This window comes from Enhydra lutris, unplaced genomic scaffold, assembly GCF_002288905.1.
Source record: "Enhydra lutris kenyoni isolate GAN:26980312 unplaced genomic scaffold, ASM228890v2 scaffoldscaffold33, whole genome shotgun sequence".
Taxonomy (NCBI): Eukaryota; Metazoa; Chordata; class Mammalia; order Carnivora; family Mustelidae; genus Enhydra; species Enhydra lutris.
This window is the reverse complement of record NW_019154117.1, coordinates 13,617,469-13,635,439: the sequence shown is the minus strand read 5'-3', so window position 1 is coordinate 13,635,439 and position 17,971 is coordinate 13,617,469. Positions and strand designations below refer to the sequence as shown.

General features: G+C 41.9%; 1 protein-coding gene across 2 annotated transcripts in view; it reads right to left on the bottom strand.

Annotated features, from left to right (window-relative positions):
- The window catches only part of LOC111153626 (transmembrane channel like 1), a 162,024-nt gene that overhangs the window by 44,705 nt on the left and 99,348 nt on the right, over window positions 1–17,971 (bottom strand). For both annotated transcript variants that reach the window (XM_022512771.1, XM_022512770.1), the window contains exons 9-11: window positions 6,692–6,834; window positions 3,015–3,159; window positions 2,209–2,403 (exon numbers count right to left, since the gene is read on the bottom strand). In XM_022512771.1, the coding sequence (XP_022368479.1) occupies window positions 2,209–2,403; window positions 3,015–3,159; window positions 6,692–6,834 (483 nt within the window). The remainder of the gene's footprint in view (window positions 1–2,208; window positions 2,404–3,014; window positions 3,160–6,691; window positions 6,835–17,971) is intronic.

Sequence of the window (17,971 nt, the reverse complement as noted above, 5' to 3'; positions counted from 1 at the left end):
CAGCATATGGGCTAGTTCAATCAGTTGGAATAAATGAGCTCCCTGAAATGGGCTCAGGACTAAATACTGAAGTCTGGGGAATATACCCTATTAGGGGAAAAAAAAAAAAAAAAAGGAATGGGTTTATCAAAGAAAACAGGAAAACAGGACATTCAGAGAAACAAAAGGAGAACACAAATCATGACGTTATCAAAGCTGAGGTAGGAAATTTCCAGGAGTGAAGAAATGGTTTAGAATGGCAGTGTGGAGGAGGGGGAGAGAATATGAAAAGTAGTAAATGTATGGTCCATATCTCCTGTCTGGCACCTTCATAATTAAAATATTAGGCTATATTAAATCAGGGAAAATAATCCAGTTCATGTACTACTTTTGTGATGGGGAAAAAGCCTCCCTGAATGAAAAAAGACTTTGGTTAGCCCTGGCAGGGCCTTTCCTAAATACCTGGTTCAAACTGTCACCACTAAACATTTCCTATTGCCATTTCTTGATTCTGTGTTTTGAATGATTATAACTACCAGATTGTATTGAGAAAATACTGTCAGTATGGTTTTTCCCATTTTTATTAAGAACGTTACGTGAGTATGACCAAGAGAAGGTAAAAATCAGCATGACGTAATATAAAATCAGCATGTATAATTTCAGCCTAAGGTAAAAACTTGGCAGATCCTGCGCTATCTTTTATAAGATAAATTTAAATTCTGTTTCATCAAATGTATAAAGTTATTCATACATCCCCATTACTACCTTTGTTGGCCCTTAGGACTCAGGGTCCCCTTAAATAGGTGTTAAACAGACTCTTACGTAGAATGATCCTTCCACCTAATGAAAAGAAACTATCTACACTTTACTATGGTTCATTCATACAAAAATATGATCAATATGAACCATGGGCCAAAGTAATAGAAGTTATCACAACTGTAAGAAGAAACTTTGACAACAAACTTGATAAATGCTTTGAGGTTCTCCTCTGTTTTAAATAAATAAAATCCCTTTACCTAATGACATTTTTCTTTTTTTTGGCAAAATAATTTTATTTTCTAACACATGGTTTTTTTGTTTTTTGTTTTTTTTTGGCAAAATAATTTTATTTTCTAACACATGGGTTTTTTTTTTTTTTTAACCTAATGACATTTTATAGGTTTCCATGAAATGTCTGTGCTGTTACAGCCCCCCATCTCCAGGATTATCATTTCTGAAATACATGGTATGTTTTCGTTTGGAGTCTTTTGTTGTAAATAGGCTATATTTTGTCCAAGATATTTCTAGAAAATTCTATGCTTATAAGGACTTTCTGAATCTCTTTGGTCTACAAGGCTCAGCAGAAGTTTCAGTGTGGGCACTCTACACTTCCCACAGCCTTAATCTATACATACTTAGAAAATGCTCAAGTTTAAAAAGATACCACATTGTATGCCAGGACATTTTATGAAAGGCAACAGGCCCTAGCAACAAGACATAGCGATTTCCTTATTCTCTACATCTGAATTTCCGTATTCTCTACATCTGCTTTCCTTCCTCTGACCTGCTCAATGGGCACATATCCTGAAGACACATCACCATCAGATTTAATTCCAGGCAAAGAGCTGGCCTTCCTCATTTGACTATCTCTTGGAGGGAGAGGAAATAAGGCAAAGGGAGGAGAAGGTGGAAAGTGTGCAGTGAGACTGCTAGGGAGAAACAGAGAGAATCCCAGACTTGCCGAAAGTGGAGGAGGTAATCTGAATGTTTCCAGTGAGATAAACATAGGAACCAAGGACTCTAACATTGCTGTTTCAAAGAATTAGGGCAACAATTGGATCTTTCAGTGACAGACGCAGAATCTACAGAGAAAGAAACATAGAGTCATGGAAGGAGTGTTGGCTTTGAAATCAAGATTCCTGGGTTTTAACTCACTCTTCCCCATGGTTCCGTGACCTGAACACACCACCCCTCCTCCTGACATTTATTAACCGCATCTGTAAAATATACTGGTTGGAATACATGCGTTCTAGTATCTCTTTCAACTCTAGCTTTCCATAAAATCACAAAATGAGAGACAGACGGTAGAAAGATCTGGAAATAAGCCTGGAATGGAGTGGAAAATGTGTGACCGGACAGTGTGGGGTAGACAGGTAAAGGACGGCCTTATTTAACATTGCACCAGAGAAGCATAACCACACAATTTCAAATGTCAGGTTCTAAGCACATAAAAAGCATGCAGAGACGAACTTCATTCTTTTCCCACCACCCAAGGGTGTCTGGATCTTGCTGTGCAAATTCCTGGGATCGCTTCACAGCCCAAAAGATGAGGTATCCACTCCCGCCAAGTGTTAGAAACACGAAGAAGTTAGCGAGAAACCTCAGGAATCTGATCAAGTGGACGTTTTCTTCTACTTGGGCTGCTCTTTCCTCTATGATTGCTTCCTGTACTCAAGCAAAACAGAAAAACAAAATACATCTGAGCTACGAAAACTAGCATACACTCAGAAGCTATTTTTGCAAACATCTAATGAGGAATGAAAATGTGCACTCCACCTGGGATTCCACAAACCAGGCAGATATCAGCAGCAAGTAAGAACGAGTGAGAGAAAGAAGGGAGAATTCTTATAAACTCTGACTGATCTCAGATGAGGACAAACTTCTTTCTAGATTCTTCTGATAGTCTTTTTTTTTCTTCTGAAGTTCCAAAATAATAATAAGGGTCATTTTAAATATTGAGCTAGCTTATTCCTGTAAATAATTAGTAAGCCTTATTCTATTATTTAGACTATCCGATTTCTGATTATTAATGGCCTCCTGTTTCAAGCCAATGGCAGTATTTTTATTACCAAATTTAGAGAAGAAATCGTGCTGTCGTGTGTCATCAGATATTTTCCAATCACAATCAGAACCCTGCCCGGATCCTGGTAGGCAGAAATGATGAGTTAATCTTTCTTTTAATTGTCAGGATACTTCGCTAAGCTAAACCGTATGGAATGGCTCTGATTTTCATCTTGGAAATCCAAAGGCACGGGTCTTGAAGTTGATGTGTTTACCTTGAAGTTCATGGTGATAGAATTGAATTTGTTGTCTGCGGTTTCCGGATTGCCGATCAGGTAGTCCCAGCTCGTGAACACCTTCCAGCTGAAGTTGAACGTGTTGTCTTCACCGCCCCCATCATCCCCGATATTTTTGGTCATCCTATAAAAACACAGGGTTTAATCCAGCCCCCTGGATCCAGAAAGAAAGGGAAAGGGTAGGGAGTAGCAAAATAGTACAATTACAGGTAGCCTGGAGAAGCAGTATCCTGAAAGCATGTATTTCCAAACAAAATTTGTTCTTAGGACCAGAAAATAAAAGTTGATCTTCAAATTTTGGTTTTAATTCTTTAAACTGTTCATTTTCCAGGCCTTTTGGGATTAAAAGACTGTGAAGCATTGGTGATTTTAACAATTAAACAGGTCCTACAAAAATATGTACTTTTAATTTGTTTCCCTCACCTGTTTTCTTAGCATCATCCACTTGGTTCTTAACCTTTTGTGGGATAAGGTTCTCTTTAGAAATCTGACAAAAACCCATGGGTCCCTCCCCAGGAAAAAAAATATGTGTACACCCTTAAACTTCTAGGAGGCTTTAGCTTATTTCCAGACCCCCCTGCAGCTAGGAATGAACTAACCCAGGGCCGGTCAGGAAACTCCTGCATAGACGCCAACTCCCACCAAGTATCTCTTCCCAAAGAACAGACTGAATGCATCAAATTTCTCCATACTTTACAACTCTCGGACAAATATCAAAATTTTTATACAATGTTCATGCCAACTGGTTACATATATCTTAATCTACATATTTTAATATATATAACTGATTAGAATATGTGTGTGTGTGTATATATACATATACACATACTTTTTTTTTTTGCTTGGAGAGCTTAAAATGCATTTACTTACAGTTTATTTCAGTGGTTAAAGATCTATATTCTACTCACTCCACTTCCTTTCTTTTCCTCTTATCACTATAAATAGCAAAATTAAAATTTCATATGATACATATTATAAAATGATCCCATAAGGTTTTGGTTTTCTGAGTATTACAGTGCTATGGAACCAAAAAGGAAAGAAGCACCATATAAAGCTGACATGACAGGTTGGCAGGCATCTCTGAGGTGGCTCACATCCCCTACTATTAGCTTCACTCCTTATAGAGGTTTATATATTTTAAATGTGCAAAGTTATGAAAAAATCACCAAAAATAATTATCCCTTACATCAGTCTATCACTTTGCCCTTTGAAATGGTGTCTGTACGTATCACCATGTTTTCCTTTCTCAACAACTGAACAAAAAGTCAAGGGAGTTAATATTATTCTCTCTTTACAGATGGAGTTAGCCACAGACGTAGGTCAAGGGCTTAGGCTCTCTGACTTCACTCTGGTGCCCAAGCTAGGCCTGCATGAGATATGTTGAATCACATAAAATGCCTCTTTGTAGGTCAAAAGGGGTTGAAATCCAAGATTTCCACTGGTTTAATCGAGGGAGAAGATTACTTCATTCATATGCCACCATCCATTTCCGCGCTCTCACTGAGCAAAGGGCAAGGTTTCAAGTCAAAGTGGATGCTTGACAGATTGAAGTTTCGAATGGAGCTTCCCTGGCAAAATTGTGTGGCTGTAGACAGCCTCTCAGATAAGGGAGCATGAGCTGGGCGAGTCCAGAGCACCCAGCATGCAGGAACTGACGAGAAAGAGGGGAATGCTCAAAGAAGGAAGGAAAGACAAAGTGCAGGACTATAGTACACTTCTGTTCGGAGGGAGCCCTGATACCTATTAAATGTTCCACGGACAGCTCTAGCCCGTGCCCACAGAGAGACAAAAATGCACCTACCTATGAACATTCTTCTCTTTTCAAGGAGGCTATAGGTTTGAACCACTGTGTCTATGAGACACAACCTCCACGTATCTGTTGCTTCGTTGGGAGGTTGTAGAAAGCAATGGTCGCATTCATGCCTTTGCCTCAACTTCTTGCCTCGGATCCCAAGTTTACATCTCTGTTTACATGCTGGGGTTATTTGGTCATTTTACAGTTGCATGTGAAAGTTTTTAATTATTCAAATAAGTGACTCCATAAATCCTAAGCCAACAGGGTCACTGTAATGGAGCCTCTGCTCAAAAGAAAGTCAGGACGAGGAAGGCGATTGAAAGGGAGGTAGGAAGCAACTCTCTAGAAGCTCACAGGATAAGCCTGCTACACAAAGGGGAGAAAATTATAGCAAGGGCTATGCTACATGAAACAGCACATATTACACTCTGGAGAAAGGAGAAACTGCAGCAAATATTTGGCTGCAAAGGCTAACACCTAATACATGAATAACATCTGCATAACATGAGGATGTCATATGTATATTATATTCTATATTGGCCACAACCACTGTTTGCTCCTTAGTTTACAGGCTGCTTCTTCAACTGAGCATCCTGGGGGCAGGGATTTTATTTTGTTCACCACTAAATTCTCGGACACTAGATAGCCCTTGAGATTGCCCACAGTAATTGCCCATAGTAACTGCTCAATAAAGTTATTAAATAAATGAGTAAATATATGAATTCTGATTTTGGAAATCAAGTTAGCGCTTGACTGATGGACTGGCATCAAAACGATTCTCCCAAGACCTCTGTAACATAACTGCCCCCCCCCAATTTTAGTTTTGGCAAATCCGAAAGGTTAAAAGAGGAGAAAGAGCATAGACTGGGGAATATGGTAATACTTTACCAGGTAGACAGACAGATACCTTACATTTAGGATCCCGGATTACATTTGGACAGGGAGATGAATACTGTGGATGTGGGGTCTTGAAAACTAAATATGACAGTGTCCTCCGGTGGAACCAGTTTGGCAGAGACAAGGCACGAAGTGTGTCACAGACTATGCCAAAGAGCTCCTGCTTGGGGTAACCTGGACCCTCGGGCAGAGGTCCTTTCCTGAGATGAAGCAAAAGGCCAGTTCACCTTGTTCACAGTCCAGTAGAAGGGTCGGGACTCTCTCAAGTCTCTCCAGACTTCCATGCTAGCTCAGAGAACTGGCTCATGGATATGGAGATTAGTCATAGCCCCAGATGCAGGTTTCTGCTGTGTCTTTAAATGGGTTGTTACACATGCTTCGTTTACATGTTCTCTAAAGAAATTCTTCCCCATGCTCTAATAAATGTTCTTCCAGACAGACCATGATTCTGCAGTTGATGGATGGCCTTGTTGGGGGCCATTCGTTTTCTCTGTTGTACATGGTTGATTTTTTTTTTTTTTTTTTTTGGTTGAGTGACTACTTTGGTTCTGTTTTGTTTTTTTTAATGAGCACAGAATAACAGATTCTGCCTACTGAGCTGATTCTGCAACTTGCAAACCTCTCGGCACACAAAGAAAGGGGGCCAGCAGCTATTTCCCTGCCTTGTTTGAAACATGGAGTCACACCTTGAAGTTCAAGAAGGTGTGTCTTCAACATCGGTTTAAACACAAGATAGGAGTGCAACCCAGTGAGATGATCTAAAGGCCTGAGCTTGTGTTCAACCCTTTTGTTTGGGGAATGTCATAGTCTAACATTAGTGTTGGTATTAAAACCACATTTTATCTCTTACAGATTCAGTATCCTCTCGATATAAAATAGGATAAAAATTATATCCCGTTCTTAAATTAATACTATTTGATTCCAGAAATCATGGCTCACTTCCCAAGAGGCCAGTGAAACTTACGCTTTAAGGACAACCAGAAAGCTGTAGCCAATGGACATGATCCCCACCAGAAAATAGGAGAGTGGCAGCCTGAAATTCATCCATCCAATTGTTCGTTTATTGTCATAATATCCATAAAAGAGGATGGAGTATTGCGCCAAGCCCTAAAATCCAACAACAAAGCCACTTAGCAGATGTTATAAAGAGCAACTCAAAGAAAAAAGATTAACTTTTAAGAGAAACAACAAAATGGCATTAATTTTCAAACTTGGGAGTTGAGTCCTATTGTTTTTGCTTCGTAGAGCAAATGTTTCAGCTGCCACATTGATTGGCAGCCTCTTGGTTTACTTGAAATTCAGGGACTTCAAAATAGGCCAAATTTTTAACCAAATATAGGCTTGCTCAGCTGTGGAGCCATTACCATGAAATGCCCATTGATTGAAACATCAAAAAACACTTCACGGTGTCATTAGATTTACAATTTTAAGAGCTTGGTTAACATTTGGGGAGGATCGGAAATGTGTTTCCTCAAAGTGTCATGGCAAGTTTCCACTTCCTGTCACCTGAGCCACAGCTAGATTGCTTCTGCCGGAATCACTGAAGCTGTGTGTCAGCTCACACTCAGCTCACTTTGAACAAAGGTGAAAAGCAGGTGAGAGGTCAAGGGAACAGATCTGTACAACCTTGTGTGCATCAAGACTATTAGAGCATTCTCCCAGAGCAAGCGTGTTTATTCATGCAATTACGTGCTCTTTCCTTAATATTATCTGCCAGGTAATTAGAATTCCCATCTCCCTAGCTATCTGAATAACCCTCTTTACACAGGGAACATTGGCATATTCTGATGCTCTTTCTTCTGCCATGGTCTTCATCTTTCTCTCCTCGAATTCACTGGTTTTCTCTCTCAGCTTGGAAGCATGTTTCTGTGTTACTACATTTCCACTGCCACAGCTTCCCTCTGACTTCATCTCTCTGGCGGTAACTTGAAATTACTGTGTTTTGTGAAGTGAGACAATAACAACTTGCCAATGCGAGGCTTCCTCTGGAGATCAAGTGAGTCACCCTTGAATCTTAGAAAGCCCAATTGACTACCTTTAACATCAATTATGCACAGCCAGGGACTTTAAGGTCCACTTAAAGTGGGGAGGCAGGTGGAAGAAGAAGAGGAGAAAATCCCCCAGATGCTAATTCCCCAAAGGAAGATTTAAGAGAAGCAATTGAGAAAATTGCCTTAAATGGTGATCATGCCTAGCTCAAAACAGAGGCCAAAAAAGATCTGGAATAATTATTGCTTTTGAGATTTGCAGCAAGTTTGTGTTTTAATACTGTGTAAGAATTAGCAGGCAAAATCTCAGAAGAAAGGAAGAAAATCTCAGGAGAGCTCATGGGCTTTGAGTAGGGTAAGGATGGAAAGAGTGGGATATAGGTAAAAATGGAAGTGTTTCCCCACACCACACCTGCCTTTGTCTGCATTTTTTTTTTTCAGCTCAAGAAGAAAGAAATCCTACCCAAAAGAAAAATCTGGGGCTAAAGAACTAGCAGAAACCTCAGACTGGGGAAGCACATGGGCTAATCTCATGGCCCAAAGAAGAAACCACATAGAGAGGGATTGGTCAACTACCCAAGACCCAGAAGTCATCCCAGGAGAATAATCACTGGGAGGATCTCCCTCAAGCAGTTCAATGACATCTTCTTGTTTCACATTAATCTAGTTAAAAACTCTGCTTCCTTTCAGCTATTGTAAATCTAGTCTCCTCTACCTGTCCTGAAACTTCAGGCTGGCCTTCCTGTCCCAGAGCAATAATAAGAGAGCCTAGTTAGGATAGGCACTTGCCTCTTGTCCATTTTAAAGATATCCTAAAGTATTTATTTTTTTGCCCATGAGAACAACACATAATTTCCCCTGCAAATGACCCTTACTTCATTTCCTTGCTGTTATCCCCACGCTTGGTGACAATGCAATAATATCAATTAATACATTTCGTTGAATGGTTAAGCATTTGCCAAACACGTTCCCTCAGCTCACAGAATCCCTACCAGAACCCTCTGAGGTTGCTCCTGTTAGGGGCAATGGGTCTTCCTCCACTCTTGGTGTTGCCTTCCGTGAGGGCAAGACCCATAAATGTAACACTCGCAGCTTCTCCCCACTTTCTCATGCTGTCCCCTCACGCTAATCTGACAGCAGAGCATGGAGGAAGAAATGGGGATGACGCAGGCCACCTCTCTTCTGTATCCTGCGAAAGCACATGCTATGCCCTACCCCTGGAGGGAGCATTCTGTCCTGGGCTGCGGCTGCTGTGTAGGAAGTTCTGGCTGTGAAGCGCACGTGCCCACAGAAAGATGCCACATTTTTTCATATCAACTTTAACAATAATACAGACAACATGTCGACCTCCATCTGTCTAACGCTTTGTCTTATTTCTGATCAGCTCACAACCTGGTTAAACAAGGTAGTGGGTGTTATCTACCATGATTCCCCCACCCAGCAAACACCCAACAGCCCTATTTCTACTTTGCAGATAAAGAAACTGATCTTTAGAGAGGTTAAGTGCATGCTCACATAGTCAGCAAGTGACAGTCTGAACTTGAACTGGGTCTGTCTGATTCAAATCCATGTTCTTTATAACTCTACAAGCTCTACTGCTTCTCCTATGCTTTGCTTTTCACCCTTTATATCATGCTAGCACTATTCCTTCCCAGTGAAACAAAGACACAAGAAACCCCCCAACCCAGTTGGGTCTTTTGACCTACGCCCCTGGATTGATCCATGGTGGTACCAGGACCTCTTGAGAAGGACCTGAACACCCCTTCTGAAGATTCCAAAAGGCCTCACCTCCACATACTTAAACATTACAACCTGATGTCACTTTCTAGTTTATAATGGCAGCACCGGGATTAAGAGACACCTCCAACACAACAGGAAAGGAGAAAGTAGATAGACAACAAGCATCTGGTGAACTTGTTAGGTTAGCACAATAGCTAATGGGCCAGATGGCTCATCTGGTGTGGGTACCATTCAATGCTTGGCACTTCATAAATATTAGATGGCAACCCAAAGGGATAAGTTTCGTTTTGGGGGGGAATCCTGATGATTTCACAAGGGTTTCTTCAGTTTGCCTATGACTCCATGTGCCATCAAGCACGTAAATAAAAGAGGCACTACTGAGAACACAATTTTAAAAAAGCTTTATCCAATTCATCTTAGTAGCATACTGAAGAGTGACTTGAAACAGCCCTCCCCTTCCACCCCGTGGGCCCCCACACTCCACACATCTTTCCCTTTCCCTTAAAACTCCAACAGCAGACATCTGGAAGTGACTAAAATAGCAATGACTCCTAGCCTAGCCAAAGTTCTATTCAGTTTCCATGTCAGCGCACACGGCTTTCCCTGTGGGAGCATTCTCCCCCTCCGCCAAAATCTGTGACAGAGAAGCCATAGTCAGAGCCAAGTTTCAAATGAGCACGAAATATTCCCATCCAACCCTGGGTTCCATGCTTGCACATTGTCTATTAAGAGTCTCGTTTCTGTCTAAGTGCTGTAGCTGGTCTTCGTTCACAGTCACCAACACGTTTCCCCCAGAAAGAGAATGTTGTGATGATGTTGCTAGGAATCAACTCATGTATTTGTTTGGCTAACTAACTTTTTATTGAGAATTGACTATTTGCCAAACATGATGCGTAGAGGGAGTAAGATCCCAGATGGCTGAGGCGCCTGCAAAACATCCTCTTCATGACTATCTGTCACCTGAAATTATATTAGAACTCCACCCCTTTGGCATCTCTCATGATGGCAAATGGGTCGTCACTGAGAAACACGACATTCCATCCCCAGGATGGTAAATGAGTTTCAGCACCCTTAGCAACTCTTTTCAGTTTGTAGTAACTGCCAGACCACGGTTTTGAGGCGGGGAGGGGGGGGATCTTGAAGTCAAAACTGGTGGGATGAAAAGAAGGTGTAATTTCTGACCATGCCTGCTGAGGGCATATGAAGGGAGGGGGAACCACACCATGGTCTACGTTCCTACCCTTCTCTGTACAATTACCAGTCATTTATATCTTAACGTTAAAGAAAGTTGCAAGTCTAGATGTAAGACAGGACGTGACATCACTTAATATCTCATAAAGCAGACAGAAGTTAGGAGTGAGAAGGCTAAAAAACCCCCACCACAAACCTCAGCTAACTTCACAAGGACGGCAGCCAGCCCAGCACCTACGTGTACGCACTGAGATCCTGCCCGTGGCTGCCTTCTTTCCTTCCGCCCAGACTCCCCAAGCTTCCACCTCAAGCTTTGCTCACCTCCCTTTGCCTTTCTTTTTTACTGCAACCCAGATCTGGGAGTGTGAAACTGACACTCTATGGCTCTGAGCTGGGGAGCATGTAGATCACAGAGTGTTAGCTAGGTTGAGTCTTTGCAGAACTTCTGGTTTTCAATACTTGGAATTAACTACCTGTCTACAGGACTGTAGTTCTGAACTCCCACCCTCAAAAAGCTGTGAAGTAGACAGTTGCTTCTAGTGCCTATCCTTAGATCAGCACCCTCGTCTCTTGGCCGCCTTCCCCGAGAACTCACGTTGTTGGTGCCCTGTTCCCCTTTCTGGCTTGTGGATACCATGCGCTCTCTGCCAGGGCTCCCTCTTCTCTCTTGTCCCTCCAAGAAATGGACATTTTCATGACTTAAGTGCCCATGAATAGGCATTTAAGGAAAGAAATGCTTATTAAACATCTACCACATGCCAGGCATTGTGCAAGTGCTTTACACACACAACTTTATTTACTTTTTTTTTTTTTTAGATTTTTATTTATTTGACAGACAGAGATCACAAGTAGGCAGAGAGGCAGGCAGAGAGAGGGGAGGAAGCAGGCTCCCCGCTGAGCAGAGAGCCCGATGCGGGGCTCGATCCCAGGACCCCGAGATCATGACCTGAGACCAAGGCAGAGGCTTTAACCCACTGAGCCACCCAGTCGCCCCCTTTATTTACTTTTTAATACCAACCAGCTAGTTAGGTGTTAATACTACTATTTTACACACGACAGTTAGGAAGATCAGAGTGGTTATCTTACTGTCTCACAGGTTAAGCAGCAGGGTTCAGACTGAGGTCTGTCTAAACCCCATGACGGAGTTCTTCTCATTACGACACTGCATTTGAAACTGTGTGGGCTTCCATAAAGAGCATTTCCATTTGTCCTTTCTGTGCCATGGTCCACAACTGACACTAATGTTGGGAATTCTAGCTAATATGCCCAGGGCCCGATATATATCTTATTTCACTTGGCTCTCCCACAGAAACCCTGAACTCAAGAAGCTCTCCCAAGCCTCCTTCTTCTTCCTCTCTCAGGGCATGACACCAAGCCTGTCTGTCATCTCAGTCGGTAACCTGGGTATTTCATTATCTTCCCACCTTCACCTGTAAGTCACCTGCAGTTACTAGTTGAATCCTGTAGTTTTTGTCTCACGATCCTATGTGACTCTGATCCCTTCTCTGTACACCACAACCATTCACAGCCCTCTCGTCCTCCATCTTATACCAAATCCAACCAAGTCCATCTCATATTCACACAGAACCTTCTGAAGGGAAAACGACCACATTTCCAGCCTATTTGACAACTTTCTGTGCTCTCCACTGCCTATAGAATAAAAGTCTGACTCCTTCGCAAAATGAATGAAACTGTCCTCCTTGAGGACACCCACCTTTAAAATGCCAAACACCAGCTAAACCCCAGCTTTGCTGAATTACTCATGGGTATGGAGTGTATGACACCGTTTCCTGCCTCCGTGCCTTGGTGCGTGTAGGTTCCTCTCTTGGAATGCTGTTCCCAGCAATCCTCCCCATTTCAGAATCTAGTTTATTCCTACTCTTCCTTTAAAACCAGTTCAAACTACCTCTGTAAATCCTTTACTGACCCCTAGACCAGAGCTCCTTGTTACTGGGAAATGGTTATTTCCTTCAGGTGCACAGAGCTCCACCTCATGAAATACTCCCCAGGCCCCCACTATCCCTCTACTCACTCCCCCCCAGGAAAGGCACAGTGACTTCTCAGATCCATACTTTTGGAATGAATTAGCTATAGTTGCCTAGCCCAAATATAACTTTCTTCCTGTAGGAAATAAGCTTCCCCAGGATAAGATGGACCAATTTGGAGTCCCATATTAGCAGGCCCATTTGGCTAAGACTCTCAGATTAGTTCTCCCATTTGGCCCCCACTAGTAATGAATGTGAAATTTTGGTGCCCATCTGCCTCCCCTTTCAAACAAATTATTCATAATTCAAATGGAAAACAGAGTTACAGCTTTACTGGGTCCTCTCAGGTCTCCAGTAAACTGAACTCTAGTAAAGTGTCACACAGAACCCTCCCTCCCTTATGCCTCCATGTGCCTAGGACACCTATCTGTTAGCTTGAGGTTGTCCCATCATACGGCAATTGTTTGTTTGCACATCCAATTAAACCAAAAGGTCCTTGTGGGCGGGGAAAAATATTAGTTATCTTTGCATTCCCAGCATCTCACACTCAATTTATGTTTGCGGAATGACTGAATGAACAGAAAAATTTCTTCCGGTGGCCATTAGCAATCCTCAGTGAGATTAAGCCCTTTCAAATTATCATCTAAACCACCTTTTTCTGTTTTTCTTCTCCCTGCTACCCATTTTAATAAAAGAGAGTAAATCATTCAAGACAGTTACCTGATGATAACAATCTTATGTTGGGATTTAATGAATTAAAACACCAAGATAGTGTCTGAGAAACACTAATGTTGCCAAAACTCCTTAATTTTTTTCTACTCATTGCCTAAAACTCTTAGAAAATAAGAAATTCTCAGTGTTATAAAATGAGCTTCTCCATATAGGTTATTCCCAAATGGTAAAAACGGTCTTTTGTTTCACAAGGTAGAGATTAAAAGCATTGTCTTATGGGGTTTTGTTGTTTAACTGACTACTGGTCTTCTACATCTGTCTACTAGTTTTGTAAAGTAATGAAAAATGAAGCATCATAAATTCATATATGTGAAGAGATGTACCTGGTTATATGGATATAGCCCGTACTGGGAATTACCTTACCTCATTTTACCTTTTTTTTTTTTTTAAGATTTTTATTTATTTATTTGACAGGGAGAGAGATCACAAGTAGGCAGAGAGGCAGGAAGAGAGAGAGAGGGGGAAGCAGGCTCCCTGCTGAGCAGAGAGCCCGATGCAGGGCTCAATCCCAGGACCCTGAGATCATGACCTGAGCTGAAGGCAGAGGCTTTAACCCACTGAGCCACCCAGGTGCCCCTCATTTTATCTAGTTTAAAAGGAGTTTTTGAACAAATGGAAATACAAAAAAAAAAAAAAAAAAGTGGAGAAAATAAACTATTTGAAAAAAAAAATGAAGTTCAGAAAATTTCAATCCTACATGAGCAGCATATATTTTATTTCAAACATTTAAGATCAATGAATGTAATTAATTTCAAGTACAATGTATAAGCACTCTACTGGAGGTCCATGATGCTGGAATGTGGGACAGAGTTTTTACTGAATTGTTTTCAAGCGTTTGCGACTTTGAATAATCTATTGTCACAGCAGACATATCAGAGTCAAAATCTGGTGCCATCTGTTTGTTGGGATATGGGATAATTTAATAGACTGTGAAGTTCTAATCTGACTTGATGGCTCAGCCTTTAATCTATTAGGTTGGCAGCTAATAAAATATCAGCAAATTCCGACCAGGCAAACTGAGCTCTTCCAAAAAAGTCTTAGTCTCTCCGCTTTCTGATATTTATCGACATGTGATGCTCTCACATATCAATAGACTCTTCCTTGTTGTCCTCACATCCAATTTCCTCCTCTCTGTTTCATTGACCTTTTTAAGTTCCAAGTTTGATAATGCCGCTACTCACCTACCACTCACCTGAATTACCTTCACCTGCTCTGAGAAAAAAAGAGTCACGGCCCAGATTTCTGAGGGCCCCCTATGTCTTGATACCACTGTAAGGCCATCCACCCCAATGCCCCTTTATCTAGTTTCACTAACCTCCAGTCAGTGCCTTGAGTAGGTCAACCTTCTCCCATGACAGGTCCTTTGACCTGCTAGGCTCATTTTCTAGAATGCCTCTCCTCTCTCTCAAATTGGGAACTGAGACTGATTCCTCAGAGCTGAACTCAAATCTTACGTTCTCAGAAGAATTTCTGCTCTCCTCTACCTCCCTCTCTTAGGCCACAAACCAGGTCTCTCTGCTACACGTTCTCTTGATACTGTTTACCTTTCTTCTGTGGTACTTGGCACAGTCATAGTTATTTATTTTTGTGATTATTTGATTATTCTGCTAGACTTTCAGTGTCGGAGGCAGAGACCTTGTTGGGTTTTGCTCACCTTTGCTTGGCGCCTGCCACACTGCCTGGCATCTGACAAATGCAGAGTAAGTGTTCACTAAATTAATGAACGGAAGACTTGGTTCTGTGATCACATCCAAAGAAGGGATGCTGATTTTGTGTTGCAAGTGTGACATCAGGATCATAGGCACCCCAAAGTTTGGCAAAAAGAAAAAGGTCTGCTTTGGTTTGGCCAGGTGCAGCTTGAGAGAGATGGTGAAAACCGGAAGTGGTTGCTGAATTAAAGAAAGCATGGATAGACATGAAGACCCTAAGGGACCATTGTCACCAGTCTACAGAATAAAAGGACACCAAGAAAGCTAAAAGCAGACCCAGGGATCTCTTCTGTCACAAGCTATCGACATGTAGGAGTAGCAAATTAAGAGGCCTATGAGTGAGAGCAAAATTTGAGATGCCCCTTCTCTTAATCAGACCTAACAAGCCTATTACACCAGAGATACCTGTACCGGACATTGAGGAAGTAAAGCAAATATGGGAGCCAGGGACGAAGAGCCTTTGGATGCCACCAGTCCCAGCACCACATGCCTGAGCAGCACCCACCCTGTTCAGTGAAGTCTTCTAAGGAGTCTCACTACAGATACAGAGAAGATCCTTACCCCTTCCAATCACAGGATCTCTATTCCAGGCAAGAGCATATGTCTGGGTAGGACTTGGTAATCTACAGGCTTAGCTTTGTCCCCAAGAGGCTTAGCAGTCTGGCTTGGGGTCATACTTTTGCTGTAACCCAAAGATTGTTTATCGGGGCACCTGGGTGGCTCAGTGGGTTAAAGCCTCTGCCTTCGGCTCAGGTCATGATCCCAGGGTCCTGGGATCGAGCCCCACATCGGGCTCTCTGCTCAGCAGGGAGCCTGCTTCCTCCTCTCTCTCTGCCTGCCTCTCTGCCTACTAGTGATCTCTGTCTGTCAAATAAATAAATAAAATCTTAAAAAAAAAAAAGATTGTTTATCATCTAGCGTTTAATCTTTGCCAAGCCGGCCCTAAGTGAGGCTGAGACAATGCCGGGTACAAAGAGGTCATGCTGGTTATTGGAAGCTTGCTGAAACGAAGTCAGAGTAGCACAGCACATCAGTAACAGTTCTGATCTAAAGTAGAGAAACCAAGTCACATTTTCAGAGCCTGGCAACACACAGGTGTGCTGCTCAGAGAGCATTCAAGGACACGGCCTCTAGACGCCACCACTTTGGATCAAGCAGTTGGAACACAATGTGCTGGTCCTGAGACCACATCCTCCCAGGTGGCCCCTGATCCAGAATGATGAGAAATACTAGAGCCAGTGACATGGGATTTCTCCAATGGATATACTTTGCTTGGAGATTCACCATTTGGCTGGCCAAGACCTTTTCCAGAACTGTACTGCAGACTGAAATTCTTCCTGCTCAATCTTCAGCCCCCTTCTCTCCCTTCACAGGAATGAGGCTAGCTTTGCTAACTGGAGACTCTTCCCACCTACTTGTGCTCCCTCTCCCCACTCTTGTTGGTAGATATTTTCCCCCAAAACATATCCTGTATCTAAAATTGTCTTGATGTCCATTTCTTAGGAAACCCAAAATGAAGGGTATTTGCCCCTTCAAAGAAGTACTCTGTGCACTGAGGGTGGTAATATAAATTGGTGTAGTCACTACAGAAAATGGTAGGGAGGGTCCTCAAATAATTAAAAATAAAAATACCATATGGTCCAGTAATTCCACAGATGGGTATTTTTCTGAAGAAAATGAAAAAGTAACTTGAAAATATATTCGTACCCCCATGTCATTGCAGCATTATTTATAATAGCCAAGATATGGAAGCAATCTAAGTGTCTGTCAATGGATGAATGGATAAAAAAAAAGTGGGGTGTGTGTGGGTGTGTGTGTGTGGGGGGTGTATAATGCAATATTATTCAGCCATAAAAAGGAAGGAAATCTGGTAGCAGTATGGACGGACCCTGGGCATTATGCTAGCTAAAATAAGTCTGACAGAGAAAGACAAAGAATGTGTAATCTCACTTGTACATAGAATCTTAAAGAAAAAGAAGAAAAGAAAAGAACAAGCTCATAGTTACAGAGAACAGACTAGTGGTTGCCAGAGGCAGAAGGTGGGGGATGGGCACAATGAGTGAAGGAAGTAATAAGGTACAGATTTCCAGCTATAAAATAAACAAGTCATGGGGATGCAATGTAGAACATGGAGACTCCAGTTACTAATTCTGTACTGCATATTTGAAAACTGCTAAGACAGTAAATCTTAAAAGTTCTCATCACAAGAAGAATTCTGTAGCTGTGTATGTTGACAGATGTTAACCAGTCCTTATTGGGGAGATTTCATGATATATACAAATATTGAATCATTATGCTGTACACCTGAAACTAATATAATGCTGTATGTCAACTACACCTCTGTAAAAAAGGGGGTACTCCCTGAAAATAAAGATGCATTTGAACTACTGAAATATCCCTTAAAAAAGATGTTATTCCATATGTATATCACAAAAATATCTCTTCTAAATGTGGCCAGTACCATATGAGATGAAGGAACTTCAGAGAACTGACATATGTCTGCGAGGAGACACTGTCGCTCTGGAAGATTATTATTTAGAAGAGCGGTTGCAGCCGAAAAAATCAGGAAGGAAGCTGCTGTTTGAAAACATTTGGAATGTCTGCAACAGTTTCCTCTGAGGACAGACTTCAAGGATGATATACAGCACAAGTGAGCAGGGCAGAAGGAATCAGCTTGGGGTGTGTTAGAAATAAACCAACAACGTGACATTAAAATCAGCCCCATTTTACCTTGACTTTCAGTACCTCCTTTAATTACCTGTGCTGTGTTTGGCAAACTGACCAACCTCTCTGAGTTCAAATTCCCTCAACTATAAAAAGATTACTGGGGCTCCTGGATGGCTCAACTGGTTAAGCCTCTTCCTTTGGCTCAGGTCATGATCCCAGGGTCCTGGGATGG